The sequence below is a fragment of the Suncus etruscus genome, chromosome 8 (assembly GCF_024139225.1).
Source record: "Suncus etruscus isolate mSunEtr1 chromosome 8, mSunEtr1.pri.cur, whole genome shotgun sequence".
Lineage (NCBI taxonomy): Eukaryota > Metazoa > Chordata > Mammalia > Eulipotyphla > Soricidae > Suncus > Suncus etruscus.
In genome coordinates, this window is record NC_064855.1 from 86,377,102 (window position 1) to 86,396,881 (window position 19,780).

The 19,780-nt window shown below is 32.7% G+C and overlaps 1 protein-coding gene across 1 annotated transcript in view; it reads right to left on the reverse strand.

Moving 5' to 3' along the window:
* Positions 1-19,780, reverse strand: part of KLHL1 (kelch like family member 1) — a 317,531-nt gene that overhangs the window by 11,016 nt on the left and 286,735 nt on the right. The window contains exon 9 of the mRNA XM_049779031.1: positions 9,765-9,977. Within this exon, the coding sequence (XP_049634988.1) occupies positions 9,765-9,977 (213 nt within the window). The remainder of the gene's footprint in view (positions 1-9,764; positions 9,978-19,780) is intronic.

A 19,780-nucleotide genomic window follows, 5' to 3' on the forward strand; every position in this document is an offset into this window, starting at 1 on the left:
ATAGGGTGTTTGCCTTGCATGTGGCTTACCCATTGTTTGATCCCTGGTATCTCATATGGGTCCCTTGAGTAGCCAGGAGCAATTTCTGTTCACAAAACCAAAAGTACCAAGGAGTTTTACCAGGTATGCCCCCAAAACAAACAAAACAAAACAAAAGAACAAAATAAAGATATCACCCATTATTAGTTATATATGTTATAATGATGACTGTAAGCTGAATTATCTACTGCAGAGAACTATGTGAATTCACCCATCAGTCTGTGGATAGACAAAATCATTACTCCAAAGTGAAGTGAATAGTCTTAATCTTAGCTTAAGAGAGGCCTGATTAAGTACTCTTTCATTATTAATCAGCATTTGACAAACTTTAATTTTTAAGAGTATTTTATACAGCTGGTTCTTTCATAAAAATAACAAAAAATAAAAGTAGGCCCGACTTTTTACATTTAAGTTGTCTGCTTTTCCTACACAGCAACTTGATTTTCACAATCAGAGTCTGAACTCTGAATCAGGGACTCTATTAAAGTTTATAGCCCTTAGGTAAGAGAAACAACAGTACATTATGGCCAGAATGGTTACAAAATAAAAATTTCCAGAAGCATTTGATATTCACAAAGCAAAACTAGTTTCTCACTGAATTCTATAACATCTTTGCATTACATTTATTTTCATACTCTTTTTATGCAATAATTTAAGTACTACGGAGCTTACTTATAATTCAGAAATCAAAACTGTGTTTAATATATTTAAAGATAGATTGTTTCAAAAAATATAAAATAAAATTAAAGCGTTAGGTGGTAGACAATATTGGGTACCCCATTTTCCTAAATTCTCACAGATAATATCCCACTAGAAACTAAATACATAGAAATAATTTGTAGACTTTTATGCTGCATATAAAATAAACAGTAAATTGCGCTAGCCTAGGAGACGGACCGCGGTTCGATCCCCCGGCGTCCAATATGGTCCCCCAAGCCAGGAGCGACTTCTGAGCGCATAGCCAGGAGTAACCCCTGAGCATCACCGGGTGTGGCCCAAAAACCAAAAAAAAAAAAAAAAAAAAAAGTGAGAAAATGCTATAAAATGAAAAAATAATGCTTTTAATAATTGCTTTTAGGCTCCAGTAATGCAGTTTATATACAGTTTATATACAGTAATGCAGCTTATATACATTAAAATGTTATTTCCTACCTTCTGACTAGTATTTTTAGTTTAATATTACTATCTTTGAAAAAAAGATATTTTAACAAGAATATTTTTCTTTTCATTAATTTTTTCTAAGTCCTGTTAATAAAATAGTTAAGGGATTCTCATATTATATTTATAAGTTAAACTGTTTCATTTTTATATTTACATGTAAAATCCTGATTTTTGTTGTATATCACCTAAATTTAAGGGACCAATGAAATGATTCACAATTCCCTAAAATAGAAAAACATTTTTGTTTGTTTGATTTGTTTGTTTGATTTTGTTCTTGTTATTTGGGTCACATCTGGTGACACTCAGGGGTTACTCCTGGTTCTGAACTCAGAAATCACCCCCCTGACAGGCTCAGGGGACCATATGGGATGCCTGGATTAGAACCACCATCCGTCCTGGGTTGGTCGCTTGCAAGGGAAACACCCTGCCACTATGCTATCTCTCCAGCTCCAACATTAATGCTTTTTATCCATATTAAAATAAGAACAAAACTCCTCCTACAAACTATTCCTTATTAATTTTTTTCTAGAAACAACTATCTATGTCTAATTTTTCATTTAATTTATTTTTAGAAACACAGTGCAAGGCACTCAGGTGATATTCCTGGCTCAGCACTCAGAAATCTCTTCTGGTAGGCTTGGGACCATGTAGAATACTGAGGATCAAACCCAATCATTTGTATGGAAAATAAACACCGTACCTGCTGTTCTAAAGCTTTGGCCTTGCCATTTGTCAAGTTTTTATTCTGAAAATAACTAGCTGTTCAGTTATGCATAATATCAAAGTTAAACAGCTATATAATCAGTTGATATGTAATATTTTAATAATTTCTCAGATATCAATGACTTATTTTATTTTAATTATCAGAATATTTTAAGGTATGTTCAAGTGTAATCACACACTGTGTCTGTAGCTTAGTAAAGATTGAATTGAGTCCATAAATCAAATTAGAATAGAAGTAATGTTTTTGAATTATATTCAGTCTTTCTGTCCATGTGGGTCTTATCCCACTTATTCAACGTTTTTTCAATCAGTATACTTTTTCTTTGCTATTGCTGTAGTTGAGGAAGTATACACAGTCTGTGTAGTTTGGGGATTACTCCAGTTTCTGAGTTCAAGGATTATTCTTCTTGGTGGAACTCTAGGGACTCTAAAGAGTGCCAGGAATGGAACTTGGGCTGGTTGTGTGCAAGGCAACTACTTTCTTGTCAGTACTATTAATATGACCCCCAATTATAATTTATTATGCTGAGAGTTGTTTTAGTAGATATTTTTTTTAAAAAATTGATAGTAAAATGTTATCTAATTTGTTTCTTTATTACATTTAAGAATACAGTTACTATGGTACCTCTTTCTAGCTACCAAGAACTTCAAAATGTCAAAATCACCTGTTAATGGAGAAAGCCACAATCCTAATCTCCAGAATTCCTTCTATTTAGGATTAAGAAAGAATTTAACTTGCATGAACAGTATGTTCCTAATGAAAATAGAGCTGAGTATTTTTATTAGTTGGAAATAAAAAACTGATCAGTCTTAAACACCAAATCCAAAGCCAACGACAACAGAATCGATACTCAATCTACAACAAGCTAGACACATAGGGAACCACTTAAACTAGCAGTCCGGGGGGCAAAGGAGGGGAATATGGAATATGTGCTGGAAACAGGGGTAAAGGGAGGACAAAATTGGAGGTGGGAATGCCCCTGATTCAATGTCACTGTGTACCTAAAATATTACAGTGAAAGATTTGTAATCCACTTTGGTCAAAATAAAAATCATTGAAAATAATTGTTCAAAATTTAAAAAGTAAATCTAAAAGCCATAGAGAGGTAAGGAACTTGCTTTATAATGTGTTTCACTTTGTTTCTATTTTGAGCACCAGTGTGATCTCTCAAGCACTGTTAGGAATGATACTTGAACCTAGCCCAAGAGCTGCCAAGTGTGGCTTCAATACCCTTCCACAAGTTAAAACTATAACATTAGATTAAAAAGTAGATGCATCTATATTTAATTTTAAGATTGAAAATTACTTTTAAACTGTAGTAGAACTCTACTAAGTTAAATACGAGTAACTAATGAACATGACTACTAGTGACATTCTCTTAGTGATATAGATTGTTCCCTGTCAACTCCACTTTCAAAGTGACAAGCATTGATAAGTTATATAAAGCGAGTGTGAAATAATAGAGCTTTTGTTGGGTCATTGTAATTGTTTTATTCTTGAGCCTCTACTATTGTACACCCTTCTCTGCTAACCCAGTCACTAAATTATGGAAAGTTCCAGCCACAAGAGAAGTACAATAGTTAACTTTTGAAGTGAAGCATTAGCTGAGTTCTCAGCAGTTCTGTTAGATAACCACGTTAAATATTTTAAGTCTGCTGAGCTCCATATTGACTGTGAATAAAGTAGAACTCATTTTATCTTAACCCATTCAGTGGATAAAAAATAATGAAGTGGTTAACCAATGCTACTAAATTTTGGAATCTTTAGTTTTCAGTAAGAATTATAAAAATAAAACTAATAGTAAACAAGTTTGTAAAAAAAAATTAGCAAACTCATAACTGCTTGTGCCATCGCTCCGGCCCCCAGGGTGATATCTGAGTGCATAGCCAGAGTAACCCTTGAGCGTCACAAGGTTTGATCCCCCAAAAATATAGCCGTCATAAAATACAAAATAGATTCAAATATAAAAAGCATTTATAAAATATGATTAACATGACTTGTGATGTCTATAATTTAAAGATAATATAAATATCTTAATCATGCTATAATTAGGATAATGTATTCTTATTCTATTTGTTTTCTCACAAAACAAAACCATCAATTTTGATAGAAATGAATATCAGAAAACCCCATTGTTTTTTTAAATGTTAATTTTTATTATCATTTTACAATATGGTGGTCCCTCAGTAGTGAAAAAGTTAATTATAAACAAGACCTGCAGTTTTGTTCATAGATCACAACAGTATAAACCGGGGTTTACACAACATACAACATATAACATTATATAACTGAATATAAAGGCACTCATTGTATTTTAAATTGGGTTTTGCTATTCCTCAGCTGTTTGTCATTGACCAGCAGGGGAGAACAGCAGGCAGCCCATCCAGAGATCAGAGATCACTCTCTTACCACCCACCCAGTTTAATTATTTTCCTTCTCTCCTCCTTTCTACCTTTCCTCCCTTCCTGCTTTTCCCCTTTCTTTCTAATCTTCTTTACTTTTTTCCTTATTCACACCATAACTTCTTTCCTCCTTTATACCTTTCCTCTATCCATCTTTTAATGTTTCCTTCTTTTCACCCTTAACTACATTTGTTGTTCTTCTTTTATTTTTTACATAATTTTTATTTTGACCAAAGTGAATTATAAATCTTTCACAGTAATATTTTAGGTACATAGTGACATTGAATCAGGGGCATTCCACCACCAGTATTGTCCTCCCTCCATTCCTGTTCCCAGTTTGTATCCCATAATCCCTCCTTTGCTCCCTGGTTTGCTAGAATAAGTGGTCCCCTCTGTGTCTAGATTGTTGTAGATTGGGTATTTAATTGTCTTGCAGTTGGCTTTGGATTTGGTGTTAAAGTCTCACCGTTTTTTTTTTTTTTTTTTATTTTTACTCAATGCCTATATGCCTGCTTGGTTTTGGTACCATCCATTATTTTTCCCTCAATTTATGAGGCAGAACAAGATGATTCAAGTTTTGTGGTTTTGTTTGAAGGAAAGAAAAATAAAGGAGAGGGGCAAAAATCAAACAAACAAAAAACCAGGAGGAGTCCATCTAGAAGTAATAAATATCTAAAAGAAGAGAGGTTAAAAAGGAAGAAAAAATAACAAACACACATACACACAAACACACACATACACACACACAAACCAACAAGCAGAAGTCCCATTCTTTAGAAAATAGCATTTATAATTCATTTATTTGTAAAATGATTATTTTAAATTCATTTTAAACATTCATTATTATTTGATGTTATTGAATTTAATATTGATATATAAATTTTAAAATATATTGGGAAAGAGAGTTATAAAAATTTGACCTTTTATAGCAAGTTTATTTTATAAGACAGAAAACGTTAACTAATATTAAACATTAGTTTCTAAACATAATGTTTTGGGATGGGGCACAACCCGCAGTGCACATGGATTACTCCTGGTTCTAAGCTCAAAAATAGCTCCTGACAGGCACAGGGGACATATAGAATGCTGGGATTCGAACCAACATTGGTCCTGGGTCAGCTACTTGCAATCAAACGCACTACCGCTGTGCTATCTCTTCGGCCCTTTAAACATAAATTTTAATGAAAATTTAACAATTATATTTGTGATTTTTCTCCTGCTATTATGTGTCATACAAAGCAACTACTACTTCTAAATTCAGAATGCATATATAAATATTTAAATATCAAAATATGACCACCTAAATATCAAAATCAATATCACATATTTTCTGATCACAATATTTTCCTAAAAACAAGATCTACACATGATTCACATGAACATGTTTTTTATTTTGATTCAATTGCATCAGTCCTCTAATACATAGCTACCCTTAAATTGAGATGGTTTTAACTCTGTAATTTAAACTTTAGAACAGTTAAGAATTGGGAAGGAAACTCTAGAGTGTAAACTTAATAGTAGAAAATAATTCTTAATTTCCTCTATGTTTCAGAGAAACATAGATTGTTTCAATTGCTGGATTGGTATTACATATTTAATCATTTTTTAAACATTATACCACTTTTGTTTGGTCTTTTGAGCCACCTGTGGTTGTACTTAGCATTTCCCTCTGGCTTTGTGCATAGGAATTATTCCTGGTGGGCTTGGGAAGCAAGAATTAAATTTGGGTCAGCTGTGTGCCAGAAAAACATCTTGCCCCCATTTCACTCTCTATTCCAATTTTTCTTAGTGCTTTCCTTAAAAGTAAAACTACTAGTGATATTTGGAATTAGAAATAGAGGAAAATCTATTTTTACATATCTTTAGACATATTGGGTTTAATTTTTTACAGAAATAAGTCTTATTTTCATTTTAATTTTGAGTTCTAATTGTATTTACCCATATATAAGTTTCTTGTAATAAATGTTTAAAGACTTATCTGGGTATAGAGTGATATCACAGAGGGTAGGTGGTTTTGTCACGCATGTGCTGACCCAAGTTCGATCCCAGAATCCGATATTAATGGATTAATTCATGGGAATATGCCACTCAACAAAATTGGTCTTTGTTTTAATAATGTCCATAAATTGTCATATGACAGCATTAAAGACACACTATTTAAGGAAAGCAGATGACTGTGTCACTCCTTGAGTCCTACTCACCACTTCAAAGAAAAATACATGCTTTATATACCATTGAAGCAAAAATACATAATGGCATGTTTAATTTGTATAGCTGTGATATTAATGATTTTTCATCCATTTCAATAGCAGATACCCTGCTCTAAGGCAATCATAGACTCTACTCATCTTTGTAAATATGAATACTAGAAATTTAAACCTAATTTATTATTAAAGAAATACCACATAACAGAATGAACAGCTAACAAGAGCTTATTAAACCTTCTGTTAAACTTCATTGGAGATACAATAATTTTAATAAATGTACTTGCTACTGTACTTTTTCATGCTATATCTTTCATTACTTTTTGTCTTTTATTTTATTTTTTTAAATAAATTTGCTTTCATTTATCTGGAAACAAATATATTGTGATCAACTATGTCAACTATGTAATGCATTTTCTTTAAATAAATAAATAAAACATATAAATTTAAAGAAGCAATATGGGATACTAAATAATGCATATTTAGGAGGTCCATATGACATACTAGGAAACAGCTTTAAAAGCAGAATGTGAACTAATATATTGTTTAATAGTTAGTGTAGTACCGATATATTTGAATATATATTCATATACACTCCTATTCTAATTTAATTTGTGATCTTAAGGTTGCAATTTAAAAACATTCCTTGGTCTCCTTTCATTCAATATATTTAAAGTCTATGTTAGTGCAAGGAAAATGCATGCAAAATAATATTTAAAAAAACACATTCGATTCTTTGGATTGTACATTATGCCCCAAATTTTGTTAGTAACTATTACAGTTTTTAGATATAGCTTTTTAAGCTAACCTTATTAGAGTGAGGCTAGTCTACAAAATTAAGTCTAGCTTATTTACAAATCTTTCTGAACTTTCTTTTATCCCTAAATCCCTATGTTTTACCAGTTCTAAAATGAGATATGTCTTTTGTTTTTCAAATAGCTGAACTCATATCTGCTCTGCATACCATAACTGCATTGATACTACCAGGTATATAAATTTGTATATTAATATTTATAATCTAATATAATTTGTTCTATATGTTTTTTAAATACATCATTACATAATTCTCTTTAAAATTTTAAAAAAGAAGTTTGGCGTGATCATATACTAAAAGAGCAATATTCTCGTTATAAGTGCAAAAATATAGAGAGGTATAACATATTTTGATTCATTGATGACTTACAGGTGAATCTATCATTACATTATATGGATCATAGAAATTGTAAAAAAGGAATTTATTTTGCTGGGTTCTGTTAGATAAATATCAGAATGCTTTGATGCTGTTCGTTTCTGCTCTACTTAAACCACTTATACCAATTGCATATCTTTAATTTAAAATATTTCCATATTTAAGTCTAATTTTGCATCATTACTGTATTCTGAGGTTGAGTTATTTATGCTTCTGTTCACAAAACTTCCATAAATTACATAGTACAATTTAAGATATATGTATGTTATTTTATTAGCATAACATATGATACTAGAATCATCAGAATGTTCAATTTCTTCATGAATTTAAAACAGAAATATAAATGGACTGTCAACTGGCTGTACTTCTAAAATTTAAAGACTTGTATGTATAAATAAAATGTATTTATTTATTTGAGTTATGTTCAAGGTATTCATTATAGATATCTATAAACTTTAGTTTTACTGGATAGGAGAATATTGAAGTATATGAGGGCTGGAGACATAATAAATCAGGGACATCACTTGCCTTGCTTGTGGCAGAGGTGTGTGAACCACCAATTGGCCCCTGAACCCTGTTACAGTTAGCTTTTAATTCAGAATCATTAACTACTACCAAATGTTACCCAAAAATAAAAAAGAGAGGAATAAAAAGAATACTGATTCATAGCTATTGTTTTGTATTATATTTTGTAGAATAAGCAATATAAACATTTCTACATGCTTTCAAATTGTATTTAGACTTTGAACAGAATCTCTTCACTGAAGAGCTTGTTTTTTTAATAAACAGATGGTATTCTCAATAAAACCAATCATAAAACCTTAGAAAAATAGTATCATGAATCTAAGATAAAACACTTTCCTTCATTACCAATTTCAAGAATGAGTATAAGGGATACTGTTTCTTTTTTTTTTTTAACATTAAGAAGAAAGTTGTACTTGTAATAGTGTCAGGTCAAGAATCTTTATTCTCCCAGGTACTCATCAGAAATCTATTATGTCACCTTCCTAAAGTCTCCATGGGCATATGACCAGTTTGTCACCAAAGTGTAAATAAAAACATATTTATATCACTTGCAGGTGTAATGGTTAAGAATAATCTGTTCCTTTTATTCCTAGAAACTGATAGTATTCATATCATAGCTTATATATTATCCTTGGCACTGAAGTCATGAAGCAATTATGAACATGTATCATGATAAATACAAAATCACTGACTAATTCAATAACTTAGGGTTATAAAGTTGTTCACTGTGGTGATGTTACACACTGCATTTTAGTTGATAAATTAGACATAAACATTCCTTATTATTACCTCCTCATGGATCAATAGGTATTTTTATATAATAGAGACTGTCACCATAAATTTCAATGTTTTTTAAATCATAGCTGCATATCATATTTAAATTCCAAGTGATTCACAGACTTTGAAGAAAATTCAGTAAAAATTATGCTACAGAGTTTCTAGTTTGTTAGTATAATACAGATTTATATTTTAGTTTCTGTACATTTACCACTTTAAGGAAGTGATAAATGAAGGTCTGAACCTTTCCATTAAAACTATATTACATAAAATTTAGAGTCAATAAGATCAATAATTTTTTATTTGTTAATATCATCAGAGGTATAGAAAGTCTATAATATAACTATAAAAGTTTTAAGGGCGTAAGGGAACAAACCCAATGACTAGGGACAAATGAAATCACAGTTTTACAAACTAAAATAATTAAAATTTAATAAATAACTTAAAGATATATTTACCTGTTCTCTTATAATCTATTAGAAGTTTAAATATTAACTATCCTATCAAATAATCAGTAACCTAATGCACATTTAAAGGAAGAAGGAAAAGAAGGAAGGACATAAGAAGGAAGTAGAGAGGAAGAAAATTCATTAAAAGAAGGATGAAATCAAACACTGAGTTTTTATGTATGTGAGAGACAGAAAATGATATATAGAGGACTGAAAGAGTAGCACAAGGAGCCCCATTCCTGCAATAAAAATATAATTATCTTACACAAAGAATTATTTCTTTGGTGGTCTTACCTTTCTACATAATCCAGCAGCCTTGAACAATGATTTGAAGCAGGAGCATCATGACCTCCTACTGCATAAAGAAAACCATCACATGTGGCCACACCAACACCTCCTCTCCTCTTACACATGGGGGCACACATGTTCCACTTATTTGTGTGAGGGTCATAATATTCCATTGAACTCAAACAGGAACTTCCATCACGACCTCCAACTGAATACAGCCTAAAATATAATTAAACATAATTTATTATAACAATTAGTGGGTGGAAAATCCTTTAAAAATAAAATGTACTATGTTCAATTTCCATTGCCATAGAACAAATTTTTGATAAAGTATTTTTCAGCAAAAATATTAGTATCAAATTATAGGACCACTTCCATATGTCCATATTTTACATAAAAATGTTTTAAGTTATTCCATAAATAGTTACATCTGCCAGGAATTCCTAACAATCTAATTGCAAAGTAATATATATGTACATAAATACATATATATAACTATAATTTTCTAACCTCTGTCACTTAAAAAATTGATGGTTTTCAATGACTAATTCTTTAAGTAATCAAATGATATTTATATTTTGTTTAATTAATTAAAATGGTTATATAAAATATAAGTAATTTGAATACATCTCTAATATTATATTGAAAATTATTATAATCAGAAGAAATTTTCTTATACCAATTGAATTACCAATATCATAAACTTACAAGTGTGTTTTGTTTCAAGAGATGGATTTTTAAATGATTAGAATAGGGAGCCAGAGCGGTGGCACAGCTGACCTAGGAAGGACTGCAGTTCAATCTCCTCGTGTCCCATATGATTCCCCACGCCAGGAGGGATTTCTGAGCACATAGCCACGAATAACCCCTGAGTGTCACTGCATGTGGCTCAACGCCCCCCCCAAAAGAAAGAATATAGCAGGTTAGTGCTGTTTCACCCATTTTTAAAAATTTTAACATGTGCTATAGCTATTTCAAGATGTTACCTTTATAAAGATTAAGTAATAAGTAATGTTTCAAATGGAGCTGAAATTTTATTGATTCTTTTTGATATCGTTCTTTCAGTATTGAACAATATCATAGAGTATGATGATAATCTTGGAAATTTACTAAAACAAAAATAATTAGAAACAGATGGTCTGGGACCAGTGAGGTGGCGCTAGAGGTAAGGTGTCTGCCTTGCAAGCGCTAGCCAAGGAAGGACCGCGACTGCAGTTAGATCCCCCAGCGTCCCATATGGTCCCCCCAAGCCAGGGGCAATTTCTGAGCACTTAGCCAGGAGTAACCCCTGAGCATCAAACGGGTGTGGCCCGAAAAAAAAAAGAAAAAGAAACAGATGGTCTGTTCCTGGGGCCTGTGAGATAATTGAGGATATGTCATTTGCCTTGCAGGAATAATATTTGGGTTCGATCCTCAGCATCCTATCCATTCACCAAATGCTTTCAGGAGTTATTCCTGAAAACAGAGCCAGGAGTTACCCCTGAACACTGCGGGGTTTGGATGGCAAGAAAGTGAGGTAGGGAGGAGGGGAGGTAGAGAAGGAAGGGAGGTAGGGAAGGAAGGAAGGGAGGGAAGAGAAGAGAGTGAGGGAGGGAAGGAAGGAAGGGAGAGAGAGAAGGGATGGAGGGAGGGAGCGAAGGAATGAGGGAAGGGCAGAGGAAGGGAAGGAATGGAGGATAGGAGGTAAGCGAGGGAGGGAGGAAGAGCGAAGGTGGGAAGGAGGGAGGGAGTTATGAGAGAGGAAGGGAAGGGAGGGAGGAGGGAAAGGGAGGAAGTAAACGAAAGGAGGAAGGGAGGTAAGGGAGGGAGAGAGGGATGGGAGGGAGAGGGGCGGAGGGAGGAGGGGAGGGAAGGAGGTGGGGAGGCAGGGAAGTGATGGAGAAAGGGAAGGAAGGGAGGGAGGGAAGGGATGGAGGGAGGGAATGAAGAAGGAGGGAGGGAAGGAGGAGGGAGGGTGGTAAGGGGGGAGGAATTTTCAAAGAGCAGTCACAAGATTTTCCTCAGGTACATGGGCTGTTGCATGGTTTATATATAAGAAATTCCTCACACAATTTTATTTTTCTAAAGGAATTGTTGACTTCAAGTTGCTACATTTATTATCATTCCTATGAATTACAATACTGACTTATCTGAATGTAGCATAGCTAAAAAAATGAAGTAATAATATGTCACATATTTTTGTTATATGAAATCATTAAATGTTTATTCAAATAGATATTTAAATACTTAAAAGTGTGATAATATTAATACAACTTAAATTATGGAGATGAAATAGTAATATAATTTAGAAAATAAATACAAATATTTTCAGCTATTTATTGAAATAAAATATCTTTTCAAGACTAAACCTTACAAAGTATGTAGAAGTATTGTATATCATAATTGACTCAGAAATTCCGGTAGCCCAGAAATATAAAGACATTTAGGATTTTAAGAAAAGTGAGATAATTTTAAAATTAAGTGTTACATATATATATATATACACACACACACATATATATATATATATAGTTTTTTTATATACAGCTGAAAAGGTTATGTGTTGCTTCTTTCATTTAACATAGATCTTTTATATTTTTTTTGTTTTTTCGGGCCACACCCATTTGATGCTCAGGGGTTACTCCTGGCTAAGAGCTCAGAATTTGTCCCTGGCTTGGGGGGACCATATGGGATGCTGGGGGATCAAACCACGGTAGGTCCTTCCTTAGCAGACACCTTACCTCTAGTGACACCTTGCCAGCCCCAACATAGACCATTTTTAATGTTCTTCTGAAATTATACATTCCAAGGATTAAATTAAAATTATTGTATTGTGTGAATGTCAATTAGTTTATTTTTTGTTTTTGTTCTTGGGCCACACTTACTGATGCTCAGGGTTTACTCCTGGCTATGCATTCAGAAATTGAGGCCGGTGAGGTGGCGCTAGAGGTAAGGTGTCTGCCTTGCAAGCGCTAGCTAAGGAAGGACCGCGGTTCAATCCCCCGATGTCCCATATGGTCCCCCCAAGCCAGGGCCAGTTTCTGAATCCTTAGCCAGAAGTAACCTCTGAGCATCAAACGGGTGTGCCCCACGCCCCCCCCCAAAAAAAAGAAAGAAAAAGAAATTGCTCCTGGCCTTGGGCTACCATAGGGATGCTGTCGATCGAAGCCAGGTCAGTCCTAGGTCAGCCGCATGCAAGGCAAATGCACTACCACTGTGCTCAGGCCCCTGTCTATTACTTCTGGCAGTTCCCAAGACTTACTAGCAGCCTTGTGCTCAAGGATTTCTTCAGCTGATAATGATTGCATCATATGAAGTTTTCTTATTCTTGTGGAAAGATCAAACTGGGATCAGTAATTAACAATTCAAGAACCTTAACCCCATCATTACTCTGGCACAAATTGTGTTTTAATTATCTAATTTATCATTAAGTCATGCAAAATTAGCCAAAAAAAGCAAATATACAGAAATATTCCTTAAAATATTTATTTCTTATTTATTTTAAGAAATAATAAGAACACTAATTATCACAAAAGAGTTTATGTATTTGCAGTGTTTAGGTGTATGATTAGAATTCATTAAAAAGCACTACTTGAAAATATTTTGTAAACACTTGATAAATATATTATCAATCAACATTATAATAATCAACTTGCTTTGAATCAAGTTTTTCTACGTGATTAAGTACAATAATGTAAAAATAATTGCTACTATAATAATGTTCAAAATTAGAATAATAAACAAGTAATAGAAAAAATAAAAACTCAAAGCCATAAAAACAGTACAGCAGGAAAGGAAGGTTCTTGTTTTTATCATTATTTAGGCTCTTTCCTTGACTTGTTTGATTTCAAAGACACATCATATATGAGAATCTAAAGAAGAGAGAAGAATTTGTTGGTGTATGTGCATACATTGATTATATAGGAAATGACAGCTGACAATTACAAAGTATGAAAGAAAATGTGACATTTTATTTAGACTTGAAAGATGAGTAGAAATTTCTAAAATGAAAAAACACAAAGAAAGTGTTCTACGTGGGGAAAGCATTATATAGAAAGACAAAGAGCACCTAAGGTCATAGCTGGTGATCAATAAATAGTGGCAGGTATGTCATATTGATGAGAAGGATAGTGTAAAGGAAAAGAAAGGAGAGAAAACTGCTAAAATGAAAAATATTAGATGGAGAAGAAATTATAGGGGTTATATGTTACACTGTGAAGTTGGCATTTCATACTGAGACTATGAGGAAAATAGAAAAAAACATTGTTAAAAATTTCCCAATTCATATTGGCTTATATTCTCTTGCATCCCTAACTAAACAGAGCAAAATAATTCCTTATAGAAGTTTTATTCTTCGAGGGCCGGAGAGATAGCATAAAGGTAAGGCTTTGCCTTTCATGCAGAAGAATGGTGGTTCAAATCCTGGCATCCCATATGGTCCCCGAGCCTGCTTGGGGCGATTTCTGAGTGTAGAGCCAAGAGTAGCCCCTGAGCACTGCCAGGTGTGACCCAAAAATAACAAAAAAAAAAAAAGAAGTTTTATTTTTGGAATGACAAGAATTAACCTCTTAATTATTTTCCATAAGTATGTGTCAATCATCATACCGATGACTCAGTTAATTTCTAATAAATAAGCTATCATGTTTCATTTAATTTTGTGATATTGATATTATATCCTACTATATCAATACTGGTTGAAAGAAACACATTTTAGATATGTTAGGATAGAAATCCGAGTGTGTGTAAATGACTGTTCAGACATTTGGAACTAGAAGCTTCTCACATTTACTATATTCTCAGTTTAGTATAATTCAGTCATAATGTTCCACTTTATAGTATAAACTATAAAAAAGTTTCTATACTTGCATGCTAAAACATACCGTATTTTCCAGTGTATAATACAACTTTTGAAACAAACAAAAAGTCAACTGAAAAAAATGTTTATTTTCTAGTTAAGGACAAATTTGATCTGCGTGCCAATTCAAAACACTATCTAAAATTTGTCCAATTTAATAAATTCAAAGGGCTGGGACAATAGGACAGTAGGAATGTGTCAGGAATGGTACTTGCTTTGCATGCTGTTGATCTGGGTTTGATCAGGTGCACCATTTAAGATTCTCTGATTCTCATCATGAGTAACACCTGGAGGCAGAGCACAAGTAAGCTCTGAGCACTTCCCAGGTGTATCCCCCCCCCCCACAAAAAAAGTAAAATTATAGTCCTGTTTAAGAAAATAGAAAAAAAAAGAGTTTACAATTCGGCTTGCTTGGAAATTGCAGTAATACTAAAACAACATGAAAAATCGTCAGCTAACCCTCTTTTGATGTTCCAAGGTGGAGTACAATTAAACAACAGACTGAAGACGTGAAGGTTAACAATATTCTCTATATTCTCAAATTTTAAGTTGTACAAGTTGTTTACTTCATCCCATTGACCAATATCTAACTGCTAAAGTGCTGGAAGAATACTTTGTTGTGGTGCTTATTTGTCTATTGAAGGTAAAAATATCATAGAAAACACAATGATCATTAGGTGATATTAAATCCCAGATTAAACCTCCTTAAAATGTGCCAAAGCGGCACAGATATAATTAACTATTAAAGAAAGAAGGAATTAATGGTAGCATAAACTTCCTTTCTTTTAAAATTAGGATTTTCTCTGACCTTCCTTGTCTCTTTTTCCCTGAAAGCAAGAAATAAATCTCTGTGAATGATTGCCTCTGGGCACAGAGATAGAGAAATCCTTGTCACAAGTAATTGGGGAGAGGAAGCAGTGTAAATAAACTCTTTTAAGCTCACTAAATTGGTTCTACTAACCATCACTTTATAGAATCTTTCATCACTCTACCTGTTCTCTACACAAATTTATAGGTTGTTTGTTTAAAAACTGTATAAACCAACTATTTTGTTTTTTATCTTAGTGTCATATCTTATGGACCTTCATGAAGATAAATTTAAATGGTCTAATCTTCTGCTTCTTGGTAATATTTTTCATGTCAATTTTTATTTATTTACTTTTGGGTATTTTCCAAGGACTTTTCAGCCATCCAGACAATCATCCTAGTATATAGCCAACCAGTTCAATGCTAGGTCCAGTCTACAGGCCTTGCTCCATTGCTAAGACCAGTTGTGATGGGGACCATTCTGGTGATTACTTATAGTGCTCAAAGGGTTGTCATATAGTTCTTGAAACCAGATTGAATTTGTGAACATGCAAGATATGTACCTCTAAGTCTTAGCCTCTTTTTATGGCCTCCACATCAATGTTTAATTGAATAACCAAAGAGACATAGGTAGTATAGAAATATAACTTCAAATTTACCAACAGAAGCAAAAAGAAATCTACTAAAGTACCTTGATCTTATACATACCTATGCATCACTGCAAATTTTACCCTACATAATTTTTTATTTCATAAAGCAGATTATTTTATTTATTTACCTTTCAGTATTCTCATTATGATATATTAGCACTAAAGTTTTTTTCTTATAAAATTTTGTCTTTTTTTCAAGAAGTTAATATTACCTATAATCTATTCTTTATGTAAAGTTATTTAACACTAGCATATATCATCAATAGTACTTTAGATGCTCTAAAGTAATTTATTTTATTTTACTTTTTAAATTATATTTATTTGTGTATTTTTTGCTTTTTGGGCCACACACAATATTCAAGCTTATTCTTGGCTCTATATCAAGGAATTACTTCTGAGAGTTCTGTAGATCGTATGTGGTACAGAGAGATAGAACCTAGGTTAGGTATTTGCAAGGTAAGCATCCTATCCTCTGTACTTTCTCTCCTTCTTACTGCAGATATTTAAAAAAATTAGGAATTAGCAATTTTTGTTTTAATTACCTGTGATATTACATCTAATTTTTATTCTCAATACAATTTCTCAAAAGAATGTCTAGGTGGATTTGTCACTGCTCAGGTTTTAAGTCTGGCTCTGTACTCAGAGAACAATTTTGACAGTGCTCAGGAGAATGTATGGGGTGCTTGGGTTTGAATCCATATCTGTTCTGTGTAAGAAAAATTACCTATTTGTTGTACTATAACTCAGACCCGATTTTAACACTTTAAAACAAATATATAGGACAAGAACTAAAATAATTTTTAATTCAAAACAATATGGAACTCTTTAAAGTACCAGAAGCTGGTCACTCTTATTACAATACTCCTATAAGTACTTCCAGTGAAAACTGTGATGTGACTTGCTAGAGAAATGTCTTCTTATTGTAAATTTACAATGTACATTATCTCAATACATTTACCAGAGACTACATGAATTTTTCATCATTTCCTCTTTGTTATTATATATGATCACTAGGAAAACTCTTAGATTTGGTGTCTTGATGTAATTGTGTTTGAATTCAGGATAAACTATGCTAAAGTATGCAAAATAGTCATTTGATTATTTTGGATTAAGGCTGCTTTAAAAACAACCAATAAAACAGGACTTTCTGGGTCAAAGCCATAGCTCAAGGGTATCTGCCTTGCATGTACTAAACTAGGATGGACCGAGGTTCAATCCCCCTGAGTCCCATATGGTCCCCCAAGCCAGGGGAGATTTCTGAGCGCATAGCCAGGAGTAACCCCTGAGTGTCACCTGGGGGTGGCCCAAATACCGAAAAAAAATTAAAAAAGGACTTTCTGACCTTCCTCTCTCCATCTCACATATGTAAATTTTCCTTCCCTGTATCAGAAAGAAGATAGATAGCATTATCATTAAAGGTTAAGGCCTCTTAAATCAACTGTTGTATTTCATACTATTTCATATTCTACTCTAACTTATATTTTCCTTGGTACTTTTTCACAGCTTTTGTGTCTTTATGTTTAATTTTTTTTTAATTGACACACCATGATTTACCAAGATTTTATGATTGGATTTCGGGCACACAGTTATCCAGCACCAATCCCCTTACCAGAGTCCTTTCTTCCCTACCAGTGTCCCAATTTGCTTTCCACTCAACAGCCTGCCTCTGCAACAGGCACTATTTTCTTTCTTTTATTTTTGTTTTTTGGGCCACACCCGTTTGACGCTCAGGGGTTACTCCTGGCTATGCGCTCAGAAATCACCCCTGGCTTGGGGGGACCATATGGGACGCTGGGGGGTCGAACTATGGCTTACAATATTACTAACAGGGTGGATTTAGTACTTTCCAGAATTTTCTCCTCCAAATTATATTATTACTATTGTTGCAGGGTTCCTAGTGCTGTCATATTCCCCTCCACTGGAATGGTAAGCTTATTACTGAAAACACAGTTTCATTTCTGTTGAACTTGGGCATTTGTTATTCTCCTTCTATGTTTATTTCTTTATCCAAAACAAAATATTATTTTTTCTATCCTTTTCTTTATGACTAATCACCTAGAGAATATTCTCAAACTCCATCAATGCAGCAGTAAATTAGATGAGTCCATTTTTACTCATAGTTGAGTTATATAACCTGTATTTAATAGATTTCCATTGGCTCTTTGAAGACCACTTATCTATTAAATTTACTTATGTAAATTTATTGTATTATATCTAATTGATGACTTCTGTCAGATTAAGTATCATATTAGCCAAAGAATAAAGGGAGTTAGAAGAGAAATAAAAGTAAAAATTTTACTTCTCCAAAACCTGTTAAGCCAGGTTTTGAGTAGACTCTTACATAATCTATTTAATGTGAAACAACAAAAACTTGTAAAGGAATGACGTGTTCTTAAATATGCAGTTAAATTCTGGCTTACTAACCACCTTCCCACATTGTAGAAAGGGTCATTTCAATAAAAATTCATCCGTGTTTTCTTAGTAACTCACACTTTGTACCTATTATAAATATTAAAGTTGGCATTTTATGTTTTTGTTTAGTTTCTCACTATCTTTTTATGAAAGGTAAATTCTAAGAAAACTGATTTAGTTAATTTTCCTGCAAATCACTGAAGACATTTTATGTTTTCAAAGTTCTTTGAAATTATTTAATCTTTCATTTCCAGTTCTCAAAAAATTAGTTAAGCCCAGGAGATTTCAAAAGAAAAAAAAACAATAATTGTTGAACCATTATTTTGACAAATGGGAGATAAAATTATTATCACTATTGTTGTTGCTATTGTGGTTTTATGGGCCACACTTGATGTTGCTTAAGACTCATATGTGGTAACAGATTAAAACTGGGGTCACACAAGCAAAACAAGTGTCTTACCTCATATACAATTCTCTGGCTCTCAGAGAAGTAATTATTAATCTAACATTTAGAAATTAAATATTAGCAAAATTAGTTTTAAAAACACTATAAAATAAGTTTTGTATACATGAAAGTTAATATTATATATTTTAATATTTCTAAAAGTGCTGTTCTTAAATATAACAAACTTAACCTTATGAATATCAATCCTGCTGTAAGGAATTTAATGCACATAGAAAAATAGAGTTAAGTCAAGTTATTCATCTTGAAAATTTTAAGTTTTATCCAATTATCAAAAGAACAGTTAAGAGAAACCAAATTAATAGTGAGACTCTATTAAGAAAAAATATTAAAAATAATCTATGGAGAGCAAGTATAAGAAAAGCCAGAGAGAAACTGGAATATCAAGTCAAGAAAGAAAAACTGAGAAATTCAGCATTATTGATATAAAGGGACCTATAAAGCAGGTAATAAAAGACTGGAAAAAAAAATTAAATCATAAATTCATTATATTAAAGATTGAGGAGTTGGCCAATGAACTAAAATTAATGCCTGAAATTACTACACATACTAATTCTTAGACATGATTTATCAAGAATCTCTGAACCAGTGGAAAATATTTTAGCTATTTTCTTATATAATGGCATTTAAAATGTATAGACTTCTTAAATAATTCTGTTCAGATATTTATATGAAATTTAAATACAACCACGCCTTTTTTTAATAATATCTTTATTTAATCACCATGATTACAAACATGTTTGTAATTGGGATGTTGCACTCGTGAAGGGGTTCTTTTTTCTGACTGAAACTCAACTACAACCATGTCTTTTATCTTTCATAATCTGTAGTTAAATTGCAGTATTACCTGAGACTT